Consider the following 14,090-nt stretch of genomic DNA (forward strand, 5'->3'; position numbering starts at 1 on the left):
GGCAACGGCAATTCGGCAATACAAATCGACAATACGTTATCGCTGGCCGCTTGCTACTGGCTCTCCTCTCGCACCTATTTCTATTTTTATTTCCATCATGCGTCGTCGTCATTTATAACAATATTAATAGTAATAATAAGACAATATAATAATAGTAATAATAATAATAACTCAGTTTTACATTTTATTTAAATAAAATGACTACATCACATATATTATATACATATTTATATATTTATTACAATTAAATTAAAATAACTTACGAATTAAAAGAAAAAAAATTAATTGAAACGCCCTCCCCTGGAAGGAAAACGATTATTATTCTGACCATATCTTTGCATACCCAGTTGATAAGAATTTCTATTGTTGTAATCCTGATTGAGAAGGGAAAATCTGTGATTATCAATATTTGATTGCCTCACTTGACTACTAAATCGTTGTTCCAGATTAGAACCACCAAAGCGACTGTATCTTGATTGATCTAAGCCTCCATAACCATTATTTGAACTGCTATTAAAATTATTTAAGTCATAAGAGGACCTGCCGTACTGTTGATTGTAGCTTTGTTGCAAGGATTGGCCTGGGGGGCAATTGCTATCTCTAAATTTATTCTGATCATACAAATTGCCTGATAAAAAAGAATTTGTATGACTATTCTGATAACTGTTATTGCCATGTAAATCTGCAGCGTTTTTATCAAGACTATCTGTTTGCATAAAGTTTGAATCCCTATCATTCAGAAATGACGTTGAAAATGTTCGATTAGAATTCTGCGGACCGGAATTCATTTGATTAAACTGAGTCGTATTTTTACTATTACCAAGTAATCTAACATTGGACAAATCAGATGTATTTGGATTCAATCTCATGCTACTACAATTTGAGAAGTTGGGATTTATTCTTGAACTTGACAAATCTGAATAGTCGGAATAAGATCCTGAATTATCCAAAGAATTAGGTTGCATTTTGAAGTGTGGATCAGAACAAGTCGATGAACCTCGAATATTACTCATTGATGGGTTTATTCTTATGTTTGATGTATCTAATGTGCTATTGCTATGTGGCCTCAAATTTATTAAATCTAATGTTGGATCAGGATAATTTCTTGAATTTGATGCCTCTAAACTGTTGTCATAAGGTACTGTTGTGTTCGCAATTTGTGGAATATTAGGATCTGACTTCTTAGTAGTTTGCTCTAAAGATTCAGAACTTGGTCTTATATTATCTGATTTGTTTTGCAGAGAGCGCATTAAATTTGCAATGAGTGAAGTAGCATCCACAAGCGTCATATCCTTATCAGAAATTGTATTTGCACTTTCTCGGTCCCTAGTGATTGTGTCTTTAATCAGTTTCATATCTTTCTGGAGCTGTTTCTCTTTGACATTCTTGGAAGCAGCTTTGAAGACATCTTCATAACTATAATCTTCATCATCAGACTCTATAAGGTGATGTTCTTCAAATTTAGTGTTCTCATCACTAGATTTGCTTAAACTGTTGGAATTATTGAATGTTATTTCAGAGCTTGGATTTGTTACACCTTCTCGATTAGAAAATGGACTTGAACGCCCTGAATTTTGTTGAAATGTATCTGACTTATCAATTTTGTTTTCTGTTACACTCTCAAATTGTTCAACATTCACAAATTTTCTTAGATTTTCAACTCTTTCTGGTTCTCGAGCTTCTAGTTTCTTCAGGTACATGATTAACCCATGTTGTTCATCATTAGATAAGTTACTAAAATTTTGAAGTAAGGTTTTCAAGTCAGAATCGGATAAACCATCCATTGGATCTTTTTTATCTTGTATATCATCTTCTATAATTATCTTTGATTTTTCTGTATCTTCAGTAATAACTTCGTCTACTAGTTTTGTGTTTTGTAACTGGGCTAAATAAGCAGCCGTTGTCAAAGGTTTACTGGATGCTTGAGATGCACCTGCCATTCCTACTACTGCATTGATAAGTTGTTCTAATTCATCTGTGGTGACATTTGGTTTACCCTGAGCCATTAGAGCATTTGCAATTTGTTTAGCTATTGCTGCTTTATCAACAGCACCCACACCTGGCACAGATACTGGCTCTAGTTTTTTGGCAGCCAAAGCTTTGCGCTCTTCTTCTTCATTCTGCTTTTGTTTTTCTGAGGCTTGATGTAACAATGTTGCTATTTTTTGGATAGCCGTTTTAACTGGTTGAATTTTCTGTGTATCAAGAATTCCGGCAAACAATTGTCCCTTAAGCTTCTCCTTAACCGTCTCAAACATTACACTGTTTGCATCATTCAATAATAGATCCTCTGCAGAATTGGCTTTATTCTTTTCCATTGCTAAAGCAGTAGAAAGCATATTGATTATTTTTGGCCCTAAACTACCTAGAACATCTTCTAATGCTGTTAATAGTCTCAAAACTGAAACTATATTTAGAGATTCGGAAGGATCTAAAGCTGGATATTGTTCATTGCTTGTGTGTAATTCTCGAATGAATGTTGTCTTTGATTTATTGGGACCATAATAATCTTTAGCCCATTCGTCATAAGTTTTATTGCGTTCACCAGTCTCATGTATAATTCGCTTGGAAGATGCTCTTGACACTCTAGATTTTACATCAAAATCGTCATCATCATCCCAAGGACTTGCACTCTTTAATGATCTGCTAGGTGCTCTCTTATTTTCGCTGTGTTGACTAGTCCCAGATTGTCTGTCACTAACCCTATCATCATCAAGAACTATGATTTCCGAATCAATATGGCATGAAGGTTTAACTTTCAATATATATTGCTCCTTAAGATTATTAACACTCTGTTCTTCAGCATTTTCTTTAATATTATATTTTTCTCGCAATTTAACTCGCTTGCTTTCAATTTCCTCTTTATGCAGTTGTTTCATACGCTCCGTCCAAAATTTAATCCACTCAGTTTTGAAGTCATGTTTGGCTGGATCCTTATTTTCTAAAAAAAAATTTAGCACTTGCTCAAATAATTTTATTAATTGTGTAAAAATTTATTTTGTATATTTGAAAAGTATTAGATACCCGCTTGAAGTTCCTTATATCTTCGATTCCAAAACTTCTTCCACTCATCGGGATATAAAGGATGTTTTTCAGGGCTTTTCTCATGACTTGCTAATACCTTTTCCATTTCACTTTCCATTATTTCAACAGCAAAACGATATTTTTCTAAATTATATCTTTCAGCGGATAATTTTGATGCCTGAAATTGTTAATTGTCATCAATAATTTTACATAAAATTGTTATAGGAAGGCAAGATAATGATTCTACCTGTTGAACAAGCTCTTTTGGTGTGGGAGCTATCTGACGCTTTGTGTCAGTAGATGGTCTGGCTGCTGAAGGGACATTAATTCTTTTTTCGGATTTTTCATGTGTGTATCCTCCTCTACCCATACTCGTTTCCCAAAGCCTTCTTGGCTTTCTATAGAGGTCACGATCGTAAGACTAAAATAAAATAGTTTTCATTATATTCTTTATTAGTTTTAATGAGAATAAATAATTTTCTTATTTATCCATAAAAAGAAAATTTATTCCAAATTATTTTGAAAATTTTTCAGTTGCTTTATTAAATTTAATAGTACAATTAGAAAGTAAGCTAGTTTAGATAAATTGTTGCCTGTTCAGTACTGAAATAATATTGTACATGTCTTTGAAAAACAAATTTATTTTGGGCACTATTTTGTTAACGTATTCAAGAAATAAATTAGAAAAATATTGAATGATTTATACATTATACAATAATATTCTTTACCTCGAAAAAAAAAACAAAACAAAATTACCTTATGCAAAAGTCTATTTCTAGAAGTAGACCTAGTTCTGGAATTAGAGCGCGATCGGCTTCGGTAGTTATTACTACGATAATAGCGCTCGCTGTACCTGACTGGAGAATAAGACCGAGAACGAGAACGACCTCGGTCTCTATAGACAGGATATTTTCTATTATATTCCCGACTTCGGGATCTTGCATTATATATTCTTGTAGGACGGTTTGTTCTTTAATATAAAAGATTCATTTAATATTTAAAAAAAAAAAATAGGAGAAAGCATATTCGTTATTACCTCGACCTGCTTCTCGACCTAGATCCTTTTGATGAAGAGCTCGAAATACTTGAAATGTCATCATAGTTCTTTTTATCATCATATACTTTTGATGCACTTTCTGCAGCATCAAACTTGCTTTTCTTTTCAGATGAATTTTCAATACTTAATTCAATTTTTCGCTTGGCAAGTTCGTTTTCTTTGTCTTTTTTAATTTTTTCTTCTTCTATAAATATTGAAAAAAAAAAAATTTACCATATAGTATAACAAAAACCTCGACCGAGTACTGTATGGAGTTGTGCACAAAATATGAGCAACTCAGTAAGAAATTCAAATCATGATTCTAAATGCTGCTTGAGGCCTTAATCAATGTTTTTACTTTTGTTCTTTTGCCTTGAATAGTAATAGATTGAACACATGCACAGTAACAAAATTATTTACTGTTCTATCGAAAATATTCAATTGTTTTTTTTTTTCTGAATATATTTATAGTTATTGATTCAAAATAAATATATAAAAATGACACAAAAATAGTTGGCATTTCTAATAATGTTAGCAATTCAATATTAGGTAGGGAGTTCCTAAATGTTTAAACAGTTTCAGTTAAAAAAAAAAAAATTATGCAGCTTTAAGCCATTTTTTTCCACACCAATCTGCTAGTCTACTTGCTAAAATATTAAGACATGAACCGTTTTATTACTAAGATTTACTGAGAGGAAGGCAGCATAGTCAATGCAAATTACTGGCAGCACATTTTGGATTGAAATCTCAGCTAAATTTTCATAATTTGTGCACTGATTTATGATTATGTTTACAATATGCTACATTTGAAAAAAGTTAGATTGGATTTTTACTCCAATCTGTTTTCAAATGTAACATATTGTATATCATTTATATACCTAGCTGTTTCTGCTTTAGTTCTTCAAATACTTGCTTATTGACCAAATTTATAAATGTGGGTCCATTCTTTTCAGAAAAATGCTTATCATTAACAGCTTCATCATAGTATTTTTTTTTATTGGCTTCGAATAAATCCTTATCAACAATGAAAGGAGTAGTTCGACCATATTTTATTTCAATTGCCTCTGCAATATTCTGTACTACAGTGGGTACCAATTTTTTATATTCTTTGTTATTTCTCCACATCCATAAAGATTTGTATACAGTTGGAAAGTGGTTTTCCTGTTAAAATAAAACTATTAACTTATCGTATGCAAGAAAATCGGAAATGATAATCTTTACATTACTTTCTGAAAATTTTGGCATACTTTAAAAAAATAGTTGTGTGTTTATGTATGGGTAGATACGGATTGAATTGAATTATTCAAAACGCATTAGATTCCTGTTGATAAGAAAACGTTCTCATTAGTTTTGGGCAAAGGTTGGTCCAGCCGTTTCAGAGATACAGAGCAAAAAGTACAGAAAATGGCAATTATGTTTTTGAGAGAATAGAGTATCTGAGTTTAATGATTTAAAAAACATTTCACTTGTATTGACGTAATAAAGAATTGATTAAATGTATGCGGAGGTCCAGCGGTTTCGGACATTCGAAAAAAAAGTTAAAATATATGCCTTTTGGTGGTCAAAAATGATCATTAGACATATGCACATAATTATGAGATATTTCATAGAGATTTTAATAATAAGTAGTAATTTTGTTTCCATTAATTCCGTATCAGAATTTATAAAGTCAACTTATATAGTTCAAACAAATGTCCTCGACATTTTCGACAGTTAGAACCAACTGAAATAAGCGTAAAAAACTTTTAAAAGACTTCAGTTTTTTTTATAAAAATCTTCATGTTTTCAAATTATTAAAGACATTCAAATTTTTCATTAGTAAAAAGAATAACTGATTCTGAATGTAGAAGTATGTGGTATGTAAGTGAAAGGGACAGCTAACACAAATTAAATTGATGGTTTACCCATTGCAACGCAAGTCAAATATAAATATAAATATCAGTAAATATTTGTACAACAGTAAAAATGATTATGAAGTTGAGCTTTAATTTAGTTAATAATCTAGATATTTTTTCTGTATTTGCTCTTTTTCAAATATTGATAAGTGTTTTATGTTTGATGTTTGAGTGTATTTACACACACACACACACATACATACATACATACATACATATATATATATATATATATATATATATATATATTTAGTCAACATAAAAGTACAATTACTTACCAGGTACCACAATCGATGATTGTAGCTAGTCAAGTGAGCCATCACCGTCCTGGGATCACCCCTCTTATCACATAGATTGCATACATATTGAGGTTCTTTCTGATCCCCAATAAGCTCAGTCAGATATTCCAGCCCAATTAATGGACTTTTACAATCATCTAGCGTTGCTTGAAGTTCTGCAACTCCTTTTACTTCCCCCTCGAAGCCAGGAGGTACGGGTTCTCCAGGAGCCAAACATAATTCTGGTACTATAATCAGGAAATATTTATATTAATGAGCTTATTACTATAATCAGAAAATATTTATATTAATGAGCTTATTTGTTTCAAGTTAACTAAATATACAAAGAACAAGAAAATAGCAAAAATAAAACTGCACATTGTATAAAATCACTTATTGGTAGCATTTTAGAAGACAAGTTTCTAAAAAATTGTAGATTTACAAAAAAATCTGCATAATAAAAAAAAAACAAAACTGTGTAATTCTTCAAAATCACCAGCATTTATCCCCATAGTTTATTTTACTCTCAATTCATGAGTCCAGCAATGAATAAATGTTGATTAAGAATCAAAACCAATTCCACATATCTGATTAAAATTAATTTTTATACACGTACTAATATCTAGTACATGAAAAAAATTACCCTAAGCCAAATAGTCAATATAATAATAGCTAATATTATTTATTGGATGCACTTGAATCATATATGAAGAAAACCATTTATTGTTGATTTTGATTAATATCTTGCACATGACAATTTTGTTTTACAGTTATGTAGTATATTGTTTACAGTCGAGTACAAAATAGAATAATTGCTACAATAAAAACTATTAAAATAAATTTATTGCTAATTTTACACAGGTTATAAATTTCTTAAATGTGCAGCAATAAATAGAGAAAAGATTATAAATCAATCATTCAAAGATAGAAATAATAGCAATCTTGAATGGCCTTTTTGGTGAATATATGTAATTTACTTGCATTTGTTTTCTGGTTTCTTCTGTTGTGCATAAAATAATTTTGCACTTAACACGGGCAAGAGAAGTTTGCTCTGGTGTTTCTTTCCATTCAAATGCATCTAAAATTTAAATTTTTAGAATAGTGTGTTAAATAAATCACATAAATCTTAAAATATAATTGCGCTCTCGTTATATATACGAGGTCTGTTCAAAAAGTACCCGGAATTTTCGTTTTTTCAAAAAAATATTTATTTATTCGTCTACATTAATGTGGTCCCCTTCAAAGTAGTCCCCCCCAGATATAATACACTTATGCCAGCGTTTTTTCCAATTTTCGAAGCACCCTTGATATTCACTTTTTGATATGTCCTTGAGCACTCTCAGCGATTTTCTTCAATCGAGGAAAACCGCCGTCCTTTCATGGGTCTCTTCAACTTTGGGAATAGGAAAAAGTCACACGGAGCCATATCTGGTGAATTTTTGCACTTTGCAACACTTTATTTCATTTTTTACGCAAAATTTAATACAAATTCTTTGACTTTTCAATTCTTCCATTGTAAAAATCGCCGAGCTCAGAAAAACACGTCGAACCTTAGCGACTACCACAGACAAAGTAAACAGTGAATATAGCTGAAAATTTCATCATACTTTAGGGGCATGTATACCAACACAATAAAAAAAAAATTTTGACAATCAGACACTCCAGACCCGCGAAATTTAATTATTAGTAATTCCGGGTACTTTTTGAACACACCTCGTATATATATATATATATATATATATATATATATATATATATATATAATAATAATAATAATAATAATAGCAATGGATTCGGGCTTAATATCAATTAAAAACTGAGGTAATTCAAAATTACAAGTTATTGCAGGAATATGTCGAGGCTGGTATTCAAATAAACAAGTAAAAATTGTTATGAAAATGATTACATATTATATATATATATATATATATATATATATATATATATATATAGGGTGGTCCTTAAAATGGTCATTTTCGAATTTCTTTGCTCCCAGGGGCTCAAATGGTTCCAAATAGATAGAAAACAATTCTCTGAAAGTTTTAGCTCTTAATATTAACGTTTAGATAGAGCGCAATTCAATCAAACTTCGTATGGAAAGAGCATAGAAAAAAATTTAAAAATAAAAAAAAAATGTTTCAGGTATAACTTAGCGACGAATGAATGAGTTTTATTCATTCATTCGTTCGCTAAATTACATCTAAAAAACATTTTGAAAGTTTTTGAAAATTTTTCCATGCTATTTCCATACAAAACTTTGATTGAATTGCGCTCTATCTAAACGTTAATATTAAGAGCTAAAGCTTTTGAAGAATTGTTTTTTATCTATTTGGAACCATTTGAGCCCCTGGGAGCAAGGAAATTCGAAAATGACCATTTTAAGGACCACCCTAATATATATATATATATATATATATATAGTTAATATGATCTACATACAAGATAATGGTTAATTACTGGCAATTAATATTTAGAACATTGAAACAGGAAAATCAATTATCTGCAATTAAAGCAGAAATTCCAAATCAATTTCTCTATTAAAATACATATCCACACCAAATTTGCACTCTCAATAAAAATATGTAAATATGTAAATAGATAATCACCTGAAGGCAGCTAGCTGATAAGTTCGGAACTTTGCATATATTGCAGCTATATGAATACCATCCACTATTGTTATATCCATTTCGAGTGAATACATTTGCCTTTGTGCCATCATCCAACTTTACAGTTAAAGTCAAAATATGCCTCTCAAGTTCTGTTTGCTACAAATAAAAAATTGAATTAAAAATGATAGCTATTTGGGTGGCATAATAAATATGCAGCAGTAATAATAAAGCGTAATCAACTTGAGAACAGTAAAACTAATGATGTAATGATATATAATTCATTTAATATAACATAATAAAATAATAACATAATATGCATGTATGTAACAATACATTATATATATATATATAATCAATATTTTGATTACATTTATTTATCGCTAAAGTGTTGGGTGATCATTATTTTATTTTGTTTCTATATTTAACAAAACAAAATAAAATACTGGTCACTCAACACTTTAGCGATAAATAGATGCAATCAAAATATTGATTATTTTAACCCCACCACATTGAATATTGAAAAGAATTCATGTAAAACGCGGTTTACCAAAAGTTTTCTCATACAGCTCAATAAGTAAGCTCTAATCGAAATGCCTTCGCAACGATTAGATAATATTCATCAAACAATTTCAATATTTGTCAAAACACTGTCGTATCATATCACACTATGATATATTTTTGTATTTATCCAACTACATAAGCATAGTTTTCAAACATTGTACATTTACGTATGTCCAATGTTTTTAATTCGTTGTAGTTATTTGGTCAATTTTGGTAAAATGATGGAAAATATCTAATTGTAGTAAATATTGAACTGCTATGCTCAAATAAAAACAAAATTAAAAGAATATCTTCCAATAATAAAGAATTCTAAAAATATGGAAATAAAAACTTAATGAAAAATTATAGAATTTATTAAAATCCATTTCTCCATTAAGTTAAGTGAAACAAAAGAAGTACATATTGGCGCGTGTTAAAAGTTTAAGCGCAGAAAAAATACCAGTGAATTACTTTCTTTCATAGCCTTCTACAACAATATATCAGCAATGTCTACCACCTTTATCAAATAGTCTGAAGTTATAACTTTTTATTAGAATGTCCAGGTGGAGGCTATAAATCCATCACAAGTAAGATTTGCCTTTCAGGCAGAAACATGGAACACGAGTATAATAGCATTGGACAAATTCACAATAGAAGTCTAAAGTCCAAAAAAAGTATCTACCATTATTACATTAACCTCTGAGGATATCGGTAGAAAATCTGGATTTGAAAGGTAACAGTCTCTACAGTTCAAAAACTATTCAATGGCAAACCGAGTATTGATTCATAGAAGGAACTGATAAAATGCGACATTTGAAGGTTGGCCCTATAAGGATCATCGTAACCATGGACTTAAAAAAGAAAGTTGACAAAAATTAGCTTATAGTACTGGAAAAGACAAAATAGACCGACGAAGAATAAATGGACAAGAACTGCACACCGTCACCGAAGTTAACATAGAAAGATAGGAAGAAAAAATTAGGACTAATTGTTCAAAATAAATTCATAATTTTATAACATATCATATCTTACTGTTGAAAATATATATTATAATCTACAAATGCGTTTCAGAAATATGCCAGATCAGAACATCGTTTTGCAAGTGTAAAATTCCATAGAATAAATATATATATATACCAACTAAATCTCACATACGTTCGGAACTAATTTGAATATCCATCCATAACTGCTTAATTTGATTAAAACAAAAACTAGAAATAAAATAATATTTCAGTGCCAACTCTGGCCGCAATAACATCAAATATTTGATATTAAATATCAAATACTATATATATATATATATATATATATATATATATATATGTATATATATATATATATATATATATGTATATATATATATATATATATATATATATATATATATATATATATATATACATACACATAATGTAGTAATACTAAATAGAAAAAACTTTAAAATAGAATAATGAAGTACTCTAAATTTGTCATCATTCAGCAATTATAAAATAATTCGAAACCAGAACTATAATTTTTTTTATTTCCTATAAATGCAAAAAACAAACATATCATAATTAGTTAAAGCGAAATTAGAAGTAAAAAGATTTTTTTTAATAAACCAGAATGCTTAATTGGACCATTTTATACGAAATTCATTTTGTTTCAACTGTCAGACAAGAAACCATGAAATGGACAAAAAACAAAAAAAAGATGGAATCGGATGGTAAAGTAATTTTGAAATGGTTAATAATACTTTGATATTTGTTATGTATTATGCATAAATTATTTAATCAACTTCTGGTTAAGAACTATGTAACATCAGTTTTGAAGACACAGAGCAATCAACAACAACAATCAACACAGAGGAATACTCCAAATAAAGCTTTTTATTAGCTTCTTCTCAGGTTGAGGCAGTTTTCTCATCGGCATTATTCTTTAGTTTGTGAACAAGGCCACATAGGCCCTTGCAATTATGTCCCAAATATTATTTTTCCTAAGTACTTAAAATCATGCACATTTTTCAGCTCCTTATTTTCCACTTGTATCCGGTGTGGTATATAACTATTCGATAGTCATTGCTATAAATTTGTCGATGTCAATCTTTGATTCTCTATCGTCTTTCTACTGTGAAAACAATAATCATCATAGTTATCAAATGTTTGATAACACCATCAGCGTACTTTATGGCAGTGACTTCTTCGAAAAACAAATTGTTTCCAGTGTGTGAAGTCAAACTGTATGTCGCCTTGTTCGTTTGGTGTTGTTTCTTTTGAAGATAGACCATCGTAACATTCAAGTCATTCAAGGTAATTCAAAATGAGTTTGCATTGATTCGTTTTTCATGGCGATCAATCAAACCGCTTTTTATAATTAGTAGAAAGTGCAATTTTTTTGGTCCATGATTTAGCTAAAAATCATCAGCAGATTTTGAATATTCAAAAACTGTTTGAAAGCCTCTTTAGTTTAAAATATTTTTTGATAAATCTTTGTAGGATGATTTGGTCGATTATCTACACATACATAGAGAGGTCATAGAATTTTGGGAAATGATTCTATCATATTCATCACACATCTTAAGACAAAACATTTGGTTTCAACAGAACTTCTAAAGTGGTGTAAACCTTTGAATTATTACTAATTACTACAAATAATATTCTCCAAATCAGTGCCAATATAGCCATTCCAATTATTCAGTATGAGAAATAACTTTTACACATTTTGCAAAAATTAGTACATAGAATTTTTCCGATAGAGGTAATTCACCAAAGTTGAACTAATTTCATATAGCCAAGTGATCATACCGTTTAAAAAAAGTCTGTCAATAATGATTTGAATGAAACACAAAAAACAAAATTTACTAGAAAACATTTAAGTATTATATCTCATTGCTACTTTTCTTTCATGTATGAACAGAAATAAATTTATTTTAAGATTTTATCTTTTCACTTTATTTTTATTTGTAGTTTTTGTTGTTAGTATGACATTTGAATGACATACAAAATACAATTTTGGTTAATTAGTATCAAGTGCATTTATGCAAGCTAACTGTAAACTACTGGCGACAGACAATAATGGCTTATATATACATGTAGAAGTTTATATATAAAGATATTCATGAATGTGCATTGTGTACAATAATTATGATATGCATTGTGGGAATGTAATTGAAGAATGTCAAATACATGACATGAGAAACTTTTGAATTGATATTCTTTATAATGAAAAACACTCATACTTACCAAATATAATATATACAAATAAATCTGCACAGAACTAATATTTAGTTTTAAATAGGTTTTAATGAAAAAATCTTTTTAACTAATAATGCTTCATATTGTGTTCATATTTACCTCGTCCATTTTATCACTAATTTCTTGTTTTTCAACTTCTGTACCAGGAGGTGCACAATCTGAATCAGCCATAACAGCACGTTAAGTGATATTGTTTATTTCAAAAGCCAAAAAACCCTTCACTTCACTTGATTGATGAGTTGTATTCAAAAATTACCACATTTGTAACACTATATTAACATATAAATAAAATCATCAATATTTTCACTTCACAAATTTATTACGTCTATATTCTTGTCAATTTCTTGGAAATTTCCTGTAATTGACAAATTACTGTTAATGTCACAATCTTATTGTTTTTCTACTTACCTTCATTATGAGATAGCACGCTATTTAGAATTATTTTTTATAAAATGCAATATTATATATTCATAACGAGCACATAAATAGCACATTTTGCAAAATTTTAATTCTTTAATTTTAGTAGTGAATAATTTGCAAAAAAAATGTAATAAAAAAGTTTCTTATTAAATTATAAACAGAAAAAAACAAGTTTTTCTGTTTACATTAAAACAAGAAAAAAACATTCTTTCGACTTCCATCTGTTGTATAAAACCGACAGGAACAAATGTCATAGCAAATTATAGACCAAATTTGCACTAAACCAGCTACTACTAAGACTTTTGAAAACATACAATACACCATCATACACACTTTACGTATTATATATATGAATAAATAAATATATATATTTATATATACATATAATCCGAAGCATATCTTGCTTAAAAAAATATAGAAATAAATTGAAGTCTTTTCACATATTCAATCAAATAGTGAGAGTTCACTTTGTCCATCATAAAATAAATGCAAAAAACAATCAGCTTTGTATTTCGAACAAAACATTAACTTTCCTTACCTTTCAAAATTTCAACAAATAACTCTATTGAAAATATTTTGAAACTTAATTTACGGCCAAGTCGGTGAATTTGGGGTACTTCTAATGACAATAAATGCACAACATATATCAGAAGTCGATAATGAAGTCACAAAAGAAACAAGTGAACATAGAGCATTTTATCAACTTACTTTTAATTTTCACTCTTATAATTATCATATAACAGACGTTTACATTATTTTTGTAATAACATCTTTTCTCATACTATGTATTGTTCAGTTCGCCATTTTGATAAACACCTACAATAACAGGAGGGCAGCGTAGCAATCGGGCAATTACTTGTCACTCGAACTCGATGTTAACAACTTTGGCTGCAGCGGCAACACTATGACTTAAACTAATTTATTGAAGCACCATAGATAAAAGAAGTTGAAGCACGTTTGATGTTCATTTGAATATTCGAATATTCGAATTATGTGAATCATACTCTTCTTTTATCTAGGCATGAAATGTTCACATACGAATTTGCTCATCTATC

The 14,090-nt window shown here is 29.4% G+C and overlaps 1 protein-coding gene across 1 annotated transcript; it reads right to left on the reverse strand.

The window, feature by feature from the left end:
• Nucleotides 1-281: 281 nt before the first annotated feature.
• On the reverse strand, nt 282-13,873 carry LOC113374905. Its single transcript, XM_026614867.1, has 11 exons — nt 13,744-13,873; nt 12,715-12,884; nt 8,840-8,998; nt 7,215-7,311; nt 6,234-6,481; nt 4,939-5,221; nt 4,061-4,265; nt 3,781-3,994; nt 3,272-3,445; nt 3,025-3,202; nt 282-2,941 (listed from the first exon to the last, which is right to left on the reverse strand). The coding sequence occupies exons 2-11, from the start codon at nt 12,784-12,786 to the stop codon at nt 282-284; spliced, it is 4,290 nt and encodes a 1,429-aa protein (XP_026470652.1). The 5' UTR covers nt 12,787-12,884; nt 13,744-13,873.
• Between the last annotated feature and the right edge of the window lie 217 nt (nt 13,874-14,090).

The sequence above is a fragment of the Ctenocephalides felis genome, unplaced genomic scaffold (assembly GCF_003426905.1).
Source record: "Ctenocephalides felis isolate EL2017-DRISC unplaced genomic scaffold, ASM342690v1 CF-g0.4_SCAFFOLD_01886, whole genome shotgun sequence".
Classification (NCBI taxonomy): Eukaryota; Metazoa; Arthropoda; class Insecta; order Siphonaptera; family Pulicidae; genus Ctenocephalides; species Ctenocephalides felis.

Excerpts from the sequence above, each read along its gene's own strand:
- LOC113374905 (XM_026614867.1), bottom strand. The coding sequence starts at position 12,786 with ATGGCTGATTCAGATTGTGCACCTCCTGGTACAGAAGTTGAAAAACAA. Across the intron at positions 3,995-4,060 it reads AGGTCGAGAAGCAGGTCGAG|AACAAACCGTCCTACAAGAA; the intron begins GTAATAACGAAT and ends TTTATATTAAAG. Across the intron at positions 2,942-3,024 it reads ATATAAGGAACTTCAAGCGG|AAAATAAGGATCCAGCCAAA; the intron begins GTATCTAATACT and ends ATTTTTTTTTAG.